The following is a 13,617-nucleotide window of genomic DNA, read 5'->3' on the forward strand; positions in this document are numbered from 1 at the left end:
CACAGAAAAAAGCAAGGCTGATAAAACTCTTATCAAAAGCAACAGTGTAGAAACAGCAATGGTAAATTGTCAAAATCTAAAGAAGGCAAAGGGCAAAACAAGCCAATGTACAAAAGTGAGCCATAAACAAGAGTTTAAGCAGAATTCTCTTCAATAATTTAAGGAGTCTGGTAATGAGGTGGTGAATTAATAGAAGCAACAGGAAAACAAAAAGCTATTTGGGATAGCAAGCAGTAAGAATGAGCAAGTACAAAATCAACTGAATAACAAAGTCGATCTTCCTGTCATATCAGAGATCCAATTACACATTCAGCACTGTGCTTTGATTCTCAAAGGACAGGAAGGGAATTTCCCTCAGGCAAGCAGCAGGTTTTAAAGGAGTTTTCAGTAAAGCTACAATACGGCAGAAAAAAACTAATATATGACTTGTTAGTGTGTATGTCAAATGACTGAAAACAGAGAATATCAAGCAAGGAAAAGATGTCTTTGAGTCCTACCTCCCACCACCAAAACCAATACTTAAGCAATACATTAAATAAAGAGGGGCAGAGATTTTCTATTCCATCAATGCCTCCAGAAAAGAAAACTGACCTCACCTATGAACTCTCCCTCTGAAAAAATATAGAAATGGAGATTTAAGGTTTTCCTTTATTTATTTGGTTGTTTAAACAAAGTTGAACCAAAACTCCACAGAATTATTAAAAAAGTATTTTTAGATCTAGTATATATTATCTCTAGTACAATGTGAAAATGTTTTAACATGGATAAAATTCTCATTTGAAGGAGACAATCAGAATCAGAACACAGCAGGTAACAAGGACGAGGCTGTCACAGCCCATCAGTTACTCAGAGCTACTGGACAAAACAACTGACTGGAAAAATCTAGTCACACAAAATCCTGTACTTGTCCACATTCAAAGAAACAATTCACAAACCCAGATATTTCAGGAACTGTAATCAAGTGCTATTCTTTAAAAATAGTACTATATTTGACAGATTTTTTTTTATAAATCTTTTAAAAGTCTTACGTAAGGTGACTCTATTCTCAGACATCCACTTAATTGAAACAAAATCAGTCTGTGAATAAATTCAGTTATCTGCCTGATAGTATTTTGCAAGGCAAAACATTTTACTACTACGCACACCTCATCAAAATACACAGTCAATTCCAGCAAACTGGCAGCTTCATACGCCTGAAAAAAACAGAGCACACTTCTGAGAGCACAGACTTGATTTATTAGTGCAGTAAAATCAGATTTCTTCAAAAGTAGAGCTATTTTAGAGGGCTTTATGAGATGGGGTTCTTTTTTTGTTTCTTTTGAATTATATACACGACCAACTAAACCAATAATATTAAATGCATTTTAGAAATCTAATAATGCTGCTGCTTGTGAAAAATGCAAAAGCAGCTTCTCTTTTGATGGTGGCTGTAAACAGGTTTTTAAGAGAGAGGTAAAATATCAACTGCACTTGCACTTTAGAAAACATCCCAATTCCTATTTCCAATGGTCATTTCAAACATGCTGCAACTGCAATTTAAAAAATGAACTTTACAACTCAATGACTCAAAGAAATAAAAAGATACTCTCTGAGTATTTTCATTACAAGTACAGTTTCTTGCAATTTCACTTAAAGTCTTTCATTCTTATCAAATATCAACAAAATCTACTTAGGTATCACCACATTTGGGACATTATTTGATTACTTGTGTCATATTTACTTGCATCATCTCTGTAAAGTGTTTTTATGGAAGAGATATAAGAAATAAGCTCTGTGGTTAAATGATGATTCTTGTGTAAGAAAATCAATTTTTTGCCTGCTTATATCTGATACGACACCACTAATGTATTCTTCAGTGTCTGTGAGCAACTTCAGGGGGAGTGAAGAATTTTCACTCAGTAATTTAGGACTGGCCTCACTGCTGACTCAATGGACTTGAACATTCTAAACTGTGCCCTAAGATATCTGGAATATACTGATTATTTATTTTTCCACATAATGGTTTTAGTGTTACCAAGCTGGCTTTAAATTAAAGATAAGGAAGTTGCTCCTCAACTCTACAATGGGTTTTTCAATTATTTTGTGAATATTAAAAAGATGTTAAGCAAATTATGATGGGCTAAACAAGTATAAGTTAGTTTGTAGGGAAGCAGGGTTGAGGATGTAATTTTCCTAACTGAAGATTTTAGGGGATTGTTTTTCATAGTGAAATCACCATCTTTGGTTTTCATTTTCAGCATCCAAAACCAACAGCACTGTGTCCATGTGTTAATGATCATGTTAATCAGTACATCAACACAGAACAAACTTCTTAAAGTAAAATTCAAAACTCAACAGAACTGTGTTAATGTACTACATATCTTAACACACCATTAAATCTACCAAACTCTACAGAAATGCCATGAGGTTATCTGGACAGGCTGGAGACCATACCTAGGAAAGCAGATGGTGAAACCGTGCCGTTGCTCCGTGACACCATGACACTGATCCCAGTCTCCACGAACGGCACCGAAAAGTCAACGACCTCCGAGCGCTCCTCGTTGATGGTGAGAGAGCCCACAGCCATTACTGCCCTGTGGTACACCACCTGATCACAGGGACAACACACACCAGAGTCAGCACAGAACTCCCCCTTCCTCCAGAAGAGCTCATACAGACATCTCTGAGCTCTTAGGAACTCTTTTACCTAAAAGAGAACTTACTTCACCAATCATTCCATTCCACACATTATTGACTTTTTTGCCGTGCTTCCCATTCGTCACCAAGTACAGGTCATATGTGAACTTGACAGTTTTAGACAACTTCTTTAAGATATCGATGCAGAATCCTTTGCAGCACTTCTTTACGTTAGTTCCCTCGTTAGTTTTGTTGCTGTCAACAGACAAACCACACATAAATATTTCTGCTGGGAAAAACAGAGGCAGCACAACAGCAAGATACAGCACACTGTGAAACAACATTTTGCCACTCTTGTGAATGACCATGTTTTTCTGAATCAAGGCAAAAATAACCCACAGGATGCTTTTATAGCTATATGGTGTTTTCAGCTCCTGCTAATCATGACAGAGCTGCTTGGTGAGACACACAGACAACATTACCTCGCATGACATCCTTCTGCTCCAGGATGCAGCCTCACGCACCGCACTGCTCCATCAAGACATACAGCCTGCTCTTACTAATCTCTCTCTTAGGATCAGATTAAACTTTTATTACTTTTACTCTCAAGACATCAGACTACATGTCATTTAGTAATTAAAGAACATGTAAGCTATAAAAAGGCACAGCAGTTCACCATGCTGGAAATGGATGCATCTTCTCAAAGTGCACCTTTCCCTGCACTAGGAGAAGGTGAACTGCAGGCCGCCTTTAAGCGCAAGGATGCAAGTCTTCTCTTCACCTTTTTTTTCTGAAATGTTTGTTTTGGGACTTCTAGGACCTTTTAGTATATGCATCTTCAGAAGGCAAGGCAGTATCTTGCAGCCTTTGGAAAAATTCAAAATTAAAATAAAACTAGTTTAGAACTTAACTAAAAAAATAAATTTCTCTGGACTTCAGGAAGCATATGCACAACCATGCAGCCTCTGGAAATCTTCAGAAACATGCATCATATTCCCTCACACCTGCTCAGTAAAAATCCTGTTATATTCAGTTCATAAATACACAGATCAAGGCATAGCAGGTGAAACACGACTGACAAATGTACAGTGGAAACTATTCTACTGATTTCTAATGACTGCTCTGAAGTTATGGAGCACTGACAGAAGGGGACTTTTCTCTTGATAATAAGTCACAGTGGTATTTTATGCTGGAGTGGTTTATTCTGTACCAAATTTCAGCATAAACTTACATTTTCATTAGGAGACATTTTCAAATTGTTACAGACTAATGAAAGCAGGCGTATCTCAACATGACTGGAAACAATTCAAAGAAGACTCATTAAAACAGCCCCATTTTGGAGCACAATCTTCTTCCATGTGACTGAAAAGGGCTGATTCTCATTGACTTTGAATTTACTATGAACTTCCTATCTTGTTAACAACTCAACGTGACTTACACGTGTATAACCAGAAACTCTCAACTATTTAAAAAGGAGGATGTGAAAAGAGCAAATGGGAAAGGGAGGAAGGGAAGGAAAGGGAAGGAAAGGGAGGAAAGGAAGGAAGCAAGGGAAGGAAGGGAAGATAGGGAAGGATTGACATATTCAATGAGAAAATAAAGGACTATATTTTGCAGTCGGGAAAACAAAAGGGAACACTGTGAATTTACTCACTTAAGTTTGACAAATTTCCGGCATGGCACCGTGTTTTTTTGGCAGCTTTCCATGAGAGGATCCACATCCTCCACGATGACAAAGGGAGCCTCCTCCAGGGTGACAATGCTCAGGTGGTTGTCGTCGGGGTCGCTGTCTGCGAAGGAGCTGTACCTCGGCCACACCGAGTACTTGAGGCTCAGGGAGTTGTTCTCCCACTTCCCCACCTGCAAGGCCAAGATCCACAGGCTGAGAGCTGCTTGATGGTGTTGGACAAAGGGGAGCCAATATTAAATGGGTGGGACACAGGTACAGGCAATTACATGGCCAGGACAGTTGCTTTGGGGTTTTGTTGTTAAAATTACTTTAAAATTTATTAGTAATTGCATGAAATGAGAAAATGCACAGTGATAAAGACAAATAAGGTAACATTATTTTAACAGGTAACTGTTTTATACAGACTGGATGTCATCAGTTAGCATGATCTATCACCTGGTGTTACATGCACTGAAATTTGACATACAGCATTTCTATTTGAGCCAGAACAACAACCAGATACTCTATTTGTAACCAGGACCCATTTTAGGTAATAAAAAATTATTAAAAAAGAATAAACCAACCAAACAAACCCCAAACAAAAACCCTAATGCACACTCACCCCTACACACCTGTCTGATAACCAAAATATCACAATGTCATTTCGTTATGTTATCTTCCCAAAGACTCTTCTGACCTTATACATTGAAAAGCCATTGTAAAAGCCTTTACCCTGGCTTCCACTGGAGCCAGAACAAACCACATTTTTAGTAAGAATTTCCATTAGAAATAACTATTTTCCATTAGAAGTAACTATTTTATCCTGCCAACTGTTGGGTAAGAACTGTTGGTTTAAGAAAGCAAACCCCACTGCACATGAAATTTGTCAGCTTATTTACTATTATAAAATATCCCTTCTAAATTAACCCACATTTCTTTCCATTTCCAGATCACCAGAAGGAGGTTTATGATTTAAATATTTTCAAGTCTAGTGTTTTCCTCCTCAGATTGTTTAACTACTTTCTATCCAGAAATCTAATTACATGTTTTATCTGATGACAGATAATATAGATGAGCTAGCAATCCACATAATTTATAACCTAATGCATTTTAATAATTCTTGAGTTGCTTAAGCTAAACAAATGACAACATAACCATAAGACTGTTCAAATATTTCTTTTGCAAGGAAACTGGAGGGAATTAACAGTACAATAAGAGACTCAGGCCCTTAAAAAAAGAATTAAAATTGTTACCTACGTTCTGTCTTCTAAAAACTTGAAAGTTAATCATAAAAATTCCCAAAGAACACAATTTATATCCATTCCTATTTCAGAAAGCCCATAAGCACATGACCTTTGCAGTTTTATTTCCATCCTGTTTATAAGTCAAGATGGTTTACTGAACTTTCATGTAGGAGGCAGAAATGTCAAATCTCTACTCACTTGAATTAGGAAATTCAAAGTATCTCAAGGGAAGTAGGAATTCTCACTTAAATCAATGGAAATTGTATCTATGATTGCTGTGTATATATATTTCTAGTACAAAATTTAACCAAAACACAGTGGACAAAGCCTCTAGGAGAAAAGCTAGTTCAGCCCCAGGGGAACAACCTATTTTTTCTGTAAATAAACCAGTTTAACTGCGGAGGTGTGGTGCACAGTGGCAGCAGAGTGTGCTGGCTTACGTGAGCTCACACGGTGTCGTCACAGCCCTGAGTACAGCATGGAAGTGGCCATCTGGAACGGGGAGCATTCCAGCCAGCCCAGCACCTCAGGCAAACACCAAATGTGCCAAGGGATATGAGGGATTTCAGAAGTGGAAAATGTGCCCGACTGTCTGCCTTTTCCACGCATCAGGAAGGAAATGTGATGGCATTTGTGTGGTGCAGCAGATCCCAAACCACTGGGGGCAGGATGCTGGGAGGAGGCAGATCCTGACCATGGGACACATCCCTCTGCCAGCCACCCCTGACCCCGGGGCACATTCCTCTGCCAGCCACCCCTGACCCCGGGGCACATCCCTCTGCCAGCCACCCCTGGCATCTGTGTCCCTGTCACAGGGAGCACCTGCCACCACCCCAGTGAGGTCACCGGGTCCTATCGAGAACACAATGGTTGCTCTGGTGTTATTAACAGAAGAACAGCACCAAAGTTGATGCTATTCTGATATCATCGTTTCTGATATTCTTTCTACTTCAACAGGAGCAACTCCATTTTACTGTTCTGAGGAGGATATAACCAGACACATTTAAATACCTGGATCTGGGAAAATGCTAATTTCTTTTGAGAGTTGCAACTATGAAACTGCTGTGTTTAGGTAACAAATACAGTAATATGTATTTGTAAACCAAATAATTTTGGAAAGAAAATTCAAGCTGTGGGTAACACACTAAAAATGCAGACATGCTCTGTTAACAGTGCTGTCAAAAAGTGCATGCATATACATGTACTGTACTATATACATGACACAAAATATCCAGAGACTTATGAAAAATTTCTTTCAATCTTAGTTATATTGATAATAAATATGGATTTGATCCCAGAGAAATACAGAAAGTGACCTTCACTTGAAAAAAGAAATAGAAACATTAATGGGACAAATTGTGTTCTAAACCATTGAAATCCTCATTTATAGTCAAAAGAATAGAAATTAAATTAAAAATATGGTTTTAACAACACATCCAACTGTTGATTCACTATGGTAGGTGCAAAACTCATCTTCAAGTAAAGACATGCAATGGTACATACAGTCATTGTATTTCTTTTGAACTTGCACATTCTGTCCTATTTTCTCTGACTTCACATGCAGTCTGGAATACTCCCTTTGGTTTAATCTCTACAGGATGCAGGAGGGGAAGGGGAAAATAGCTGAGAGCATGGAAGATCTTGTTTGAAGTCAGACTGAGTTAGCAGCCACAGGGTGCTCATCTCATCCACTGTTGCCTAAAGCTCCCCACATCTGACTCTGGCACATGTGCTTTGACCACCTCATCCAAGCCTCGTTATCTTTGGAAGATTGCAACCAAGGAGAGTGATAACGAAGAATTTGGCATGATGATGAAGAATTTGGTGTGTTTCTGTGTGGCAGCCAAAGGCAGACAGAGACCTGCACAGTTATACATTGCTGTACCTCAGAGTCCCCCTCCTGCTGCATCCCAAAGAAGTCTCTGAACAATGTAAGGATGATGGACACAACCCTGCTCACACACCCTCACAGAGGCCATTGAACCAGGGAAAAAGAGCAAGGCCAGATCCTGAGCAGAGCTTGCCAGTGTGCCAGTGCTGGCACAGAAAGAGAGTCTGTCACACCAGCATGTCTCACCAAAAACAAACTAATACCTCAGCCCTCACCCTCCTCCCGCAGATGGGAGCTGAACACTGCATACACCCATCATCCCTTTGCAAGAAAAAATGTTACATGACAACAATGATACTAAATGCACTCCCAGGACTACCCAGCCAAACCTTTCAAAAATATTTTCAGGGATGTTTCTTTTACATTTAGCACACATATATCACAAAACATACTTTTTGAGCTGTCCCAGTTAAGAAAATAGTGCTGAGCAAATACAAAATCTAGTCCATCTTGCTTTATTGAAAAACTATTTACTACTATTTTTTCATTACACTTTTCCACTTAAGAGGAAGAGCTACCAAGGCAAGCTTTAAATCAATAACTAAAAAGCTAAAATAGACTTTGTCAGGTTAGCAATAACAGCTGCAGAACAAAGCACAAGAGCAAAACCCTTCCTCCAGACACAGCATCTGCTGTACACCACCTGCTGCAAACCTTTGTGTCACTTTTATGTTTCTGAAGGTCCATATTTCACAATGGCACTCTAAATTTAAATTACAAAATATGATGTGAACAGTTCCATGTCTTATTAATAAGTATTTTAAAGTCCTGAATGATTTGAAGACATCCATTTAAAGGCTTTGAAGTTTTAAAAATTTGCTGCAAAATCTCATATGGGGAATGCAAATGTCCTGCTCTTCCCTCGTGGCTGCTGCTGACACCATCAGAAAGGCACCAGTCCTGTGACCAGCAGGGCTCCAAGGAAAACACAGAACCCAGAGAGATTATAAACAAACAGGAGGAGAAAGAAAAGCTACTACCTCCTGCAGCCTCATTTTTCAATACAGAATTATTAATTAGCACTCACCAAATCCTCAGTGGCTGGTACAGTTTTGGTTCTGGGCAATGTCCCAGATAACTCCGTGCAGTGCCAGAGTTCCGGCTCATACCAGAGAAGCAATTTTAACAGTTGATTATGTCATTAGACAGGAAGAGAGCTAAACAAATTGACAGCTCATTCTTTCATCTCCCAGTGGAGGAAGATGTTTTGTCACCTCTGCACTCAGTGAAGACCTTACAGCTCTTCAGAAATGCCCAGACATACCCTTATCTTCAGAGAGGGAGAGCTGCCCTCAAAGTCTTCCTGTTCTCTAATATATAGATGAAAAGAACAGGGCAAAGCACACCACCTTTGCTTTCCATGGGAGCTACTATTCCTTTACAGCAGCAAAGAGGTGGGATTCTCCTTGGGAATACATGATTTAAGAAATGCTGCATAACAGTTGGTGCAATTCAAACAATTCAGCAGAGTAAAGGTCAAAGGAAAGGCCTTTAGGCTAGGCAAAAGCTCACTGATACAGAAACAACATGCAATTTTCAGCTGACAGTAAGTGTCAGGATAGGCATATTTACAGGAAGACTAAATACACAAAACAACAAGGATGGAATACAGAGAATGACAACCCAACAGATGTTAAAGAGCACGCCGCTGCTTCTGCTCTGGGCAAAAAGAATATATCACATTACAGCACAGAGCTACTGACAAAAGATACCCCAGCAAACAGATTATTAGCTCAGGCAATTTCATCTGTTCTAGTTACAATATCTGCATTTCTCACAAGTGTTAGGGATCATCTATCACAAGACATGAGGATCCCCCAGTTGTCGTGACTCTTGCTCAAATCAATCGAGATTTCACAAGAAATTACCATGGAGCACCTCACTGATTTTTTTATCCCCACAGTACTCTGACAAAAAGCTCTGTCAGAAATCTGCCTGAGACCGGGCTGGGTTTCCCATCTCCTGCCCAGTGAAGTCAGCTCCACAGTCAGCTGCAGGTGCTGTCTGTTCTGGGCTACGTGCTGGTGGATGTTGGTAGCCACATGGAGCTCGCTGTGAAGACCTTGGTTCATTTATTCCAGGCAGGAACCACGCACCCTCTGCCCACTCCTTCCTACTTGGATACAAATGTGTACAACCCCACACAGAGCTTGTGAACCTGGCATATGCTACTTAATCAGAGAAAAAGCAAGTTCTGCATTAAATCCTGCATTAGTGGAAAGTTAAAGATGACAGGCTCTGTTTAGAATAAATCTGGATGTAAAATAACAGTTCTTGTGGTGGTGTTTCATTAGCAATTGTGCCATGTAGTACACAAATTCACCCAGAATACAGACCACCATGGTAACTTTATCTGTATCTACCTGGAACATCAGTAATTTATTTTTTTTTTACCCTGGAAATCATCTTTACACATAGAACACTCTCATCTTTAAATACATTAAGTCTTCCCCACCTCACTTATGATATGTGGTACATGCTGCTAATTAAACTGCCTACTTTTGCCACTGCTAATCATATTCTAGTATATGATTTTAATATTGGATTGATTTCGTTTATTTCCATATTAAAAATATGCTAAAATAAAAATAAAAAAGCCAGAGTAGCAGGCTGTGAATTTGGCAGCTCAGTGAAGTTGATGGGCCTGGTGAGACATGCAGGTCCCATGTCTCTGAGGTATGAGGAGGGGAGCTGCAGCTGGGGCTGCTGAACCTCTGAGGGTTGTTGAGCACTAGCACAGTGATCCTGCAGTGCTGTGGTGATATTTGGGCAACACTGCTAACTCTGGTAAATTTATCAAGTTTCACTTTAATAAGCACATTAAGCTTGTCTTCTTAAAAATCTCTTGCCTGAGAACAGCAACCCCTTTGCCTGTCAAGATCAGCAGCAAGAATATGAATGTTGGTGTCAGAAGTTTGAGAGCTGCTTTAGGATCTGTCAAAATATCTTGCTGGATGCCTGTGAAACATGCCCAAAAAGTGATTTTCAGTCTTCAAACTATTATCATTCGAACAGCTTTCTTCAGCATCTGATATGGGACAAACCCCTCCATCAACCCCACTTACATGTGAAATTACCACCTCAAAGTTTCAATAATGAGTAAAGAAAAAATAGCTTATTTTCTGAGGGGTGAGTTAAATATTCTGCAGCTATGGTTGAACAGCTTCTTTATAACCTCAAGCTTTAAGTAAAGTATATAAATTCAGAAACCAAAGAAAAATTGTATTTGAATAAAAGCAGTTTGAAAACAAAGAAAAATTGTTTTCAATAATAAATCTTGCATTTTCAGGAGAATACCAGGTAAAAAATTCTTCACATAAACCACAATTACTTTTTCTACATAAATAATAAATTAGTTACTCGCAGTATGAACATTAGTTACATTATGAGGATTAACAGGCTGTTGCATTGTCATTTTTTCACGAGTAAATTATTTAATTAGATACTAAGATTTGACTTTTTTTTTCCATATAGGATTGAGAATATTTAATAAGACTTCAATAAAACCATTCTGTGATACTCCCTGCTACACTGTAAGAGAAAGGAGAAGCACATGCCTTTGTGGAAACTTAGAGCAGCAAATGGGAGATCTCAGATGAGTAACTTTGACAGTTCTGAAATTGAGCAAAACAGCTCAAGGACAAAGGAAAGAAATTGCCTAAGAGATATGGGGTAAAACCTGCAACTTGGAGAGAACGTTGAGACAACACTAGAGAGCTGTTTGAATAAACCATGTGGAAGAGAAGGGCTTCTCAATCTCTCAGTCACTGGAGCTGAAGTGCACGGGACTCTGCTGAAAAGATGTGGGGTGTGCCCAGGCAGCCCAGAGCTACGTCCAGCGTGCCAGGATAATTGACCATCAGTGTATTTGTCCTCATCCACAGAGGCAGGATCAGCCTGTGGTCAGGAGAATAAGTCTGGTGGTGACAGAGTGTTCTTGGCTGCCTCTCACGTCTCCCCTCTGACAAAATTCCTAATTAAAGCTGGCCTTCTTCCACAGCGCTTTGGAGCAGCAGCCACCAGAGCTGCCCTGCCCTCACTCCTCGCCTCGCTGGCCACCAGCAGGGCTCCAAACCAGGGCCACACACCACCACACACATCCGTTTTTGTTCTTCCTCCCAGGAGCCCCTCAAACCTGACAAAGAGCAGGAAGGGATTTACCAGCTGGAAAACTGTGCACAGACAAGGCAAGGATCAGCCTCCGGGAGCCCAGCACTGCAGGGGGAGTGGGCACTGCTGCCCTACAACCTCGGCAGGCACAGCACAACCTGCCCCAGACCTCATCCTCTGACAGGCAATTCACTGGAAGGTTAAAGCAGGCTTAAGTTATTAATTTGAAATAATGTTGGTTCATATACCCAGTATTTCTTTGCTGCTGTTAGATTATTTTTCAAAAAAAAAATCAAACCCATCTCTCCTTGTCCTTTGAATGGTCTCTTTAGAGAAGTTTCAAGGTACAAAATGTATGAAATTATTTTAACATAAGCATTGTTGGCTGCCTCTTTGAGCATTTTCTTCCTTTGGCACCTCATGCTAATAATATTCCCCAAGCAGTATAATATTTTTCCAGAACATTATATACGATATGCAGACTGTTGGAGAATTTTAAAATAGGGTAAGAAATTTTCATAACAGTTAGTGAGCAAATGATTCCTCCAAAGATTCAGATTGACACATTTGGAGAGGATTAAATTTATCCAGAGAATTAAATTTGCATCAAATGAACATAAAGAAATACACAGCATAATCTAGGACTACTCTCTGTGTTTCTGCATGACTAGCATATTTATTGAGATGTCCTTCAGTAATTCTGATTTTGTCATTATTATTCATCATCATGTAGAGTCTTGCAGTCTTATAAACTGGAGTTTTAAGTTGATTTAATGGATTTTTAAAACTATAACAAAAAGAATTCATAAATTTCAGCAGCAATTTAGATAATGCAGAATAACGTTTCATGAATTTAAAATAAAACTGGTGGATGATTTAGATGTATTTTTTCCTACAGTCTTATATTAAAAACAGTTTCTTAAAACAAGTTTTTAAACATAGGGACACAGCCTGCAAGACTCAGAGCCAAAACAATCACAGGTGGAGACTGGAGTTTAAAAGAAATGATGCTTGTGATAAACTTTTTCACTTACTACTTGAATATATGATTAACATTGATGCTAGGACATTTTTCCTTCTAGTCTATACAGAACTCTATGTGGAGATCACTTGTCTACCTGGAGTAGTCAAGATTCTGAATTTTTTAGGCAAACATTGATAGGATTATTCTCCAACAGGAGCTTCACAGTTGGGGTTTTTTTTAAGTGTGCTTTTACTTTAAAATCTGTCAAAAACCCACAAAATCAAGGAAATAAAAGGAATGGAATTGTCAAGATATAAAAACCCCTCCAAACTCAAGTAGCTGAGGACCAAGCTTTTGGACATTTTTCAGTTATCCATTTTACATTACTCAATTTTAAGAACTGGAAATGCAAAGCGCACTCCATAGAAATCTGAACTCCACGTGGCTTTTCTTCACTGATCTGCTAAAACTCATCAGATACACTCAGGATGGTGTAAAATGGTCTCTTCTGAGAGCTGTGACACAGCTGCTGGGGCAGGAGCCCTGAGATGTGACACCAATCCCCCCCGGTTGCCGAGCCCCGAGCAGCGCTCACCTTCTCCCACTCCCGCTCGTTGTTCAGCACGATCACCACCAGCCTGGGGTGGGCCTGGTAGCCATCTGCTGTGAAGGACAAATCTCTGCCTTCCCACGTCACATTCATCATAAACCTGGAAAGCAAGGAAGAAAAGTTCATTGAAAACTTAATGGGCTGTCCAGCAGTGAATGAGCAGCCAGCGCGGTCACCAGCAGCACGGGTGGATGCACGCACCAAGCCCTGCCTGTGCTGGCAGCAGGGGGACTCGGGACATTTCAAATTCATAGCTCAAGACAAAGCAAAATATTATTGCTGTATGAATTATAATGCAGATGTCATTTTTAACAGCTTCCACATTACGTATGATTGATCTCTCCCCTCCCTGAATAATCCTTCTGGCACTTTGCACAACCACACCAGCTTTTCAGGAGCATTTTGAACAAACCCACATCACCTTTGTGGGTGACATTGTACTATTGTGCCACTGAGTAGTACTCAGAGCAAAGTGCATCTGATCTGTCTTCCCCTGTTCAGAGCTCCAGGAGT

The 13,617-nt window shown here is 39.7% G+C and overlaps 1 protein-coding gene across 1 annotated transcript in view; it reads right to left on the bottom strand.

Moving 5' to 3' along the window:
• GRIN2A (glutamate ionotropic receptor NMDA type subunit 2A) overlaps window positions 1-13,617 on the bottom strand; it is a 147,271-nt gene that overhangs the window by 38,515 nt on the left and 95,139 nt on the right. Inside the window, exons 3-6 of the mRNA XM_041401570.1 lie at window positions 13,090-13,204; window positions 4,271-4,476; window positions 2,703-2,871; window positions 2,434-2,587 (exon numbers count right to left, since the gene is read on the bottom strand). Of these exons, the coding sequence (XP_041257504.1) occupies window positions 2,434-2,587; window positions 2,703-2,871; window positions 4,271-4,476; window positions 13,090-13,204 (644 nt within the window). The remainder of the gene's footprint in view (window positions 1-2,433; window positions 2,588-2,702; window positions 2,872-4,270; window positions 4,477-13,089; window positions 13,205-13,617) is intronic.

This window comes from Onychostruthus taczanowskii, unplaced genomic scaffold (assembly GCF_017590055.1).
Source record: "Onychostruthus taczanowskii isolate IOZ18803 unplaced genomic scaffold, ASM1759005v1 scaffold19, whole genome shotgun sequence".
In the NCBI taxonomy this organism is placed as follows: domain Eukaryota; kingdom Metazoa; phylum Chordata; class Aves; order Passeriformes; family Passeridae; genus Onychostruthus; species Onychostruthus taczanowskii.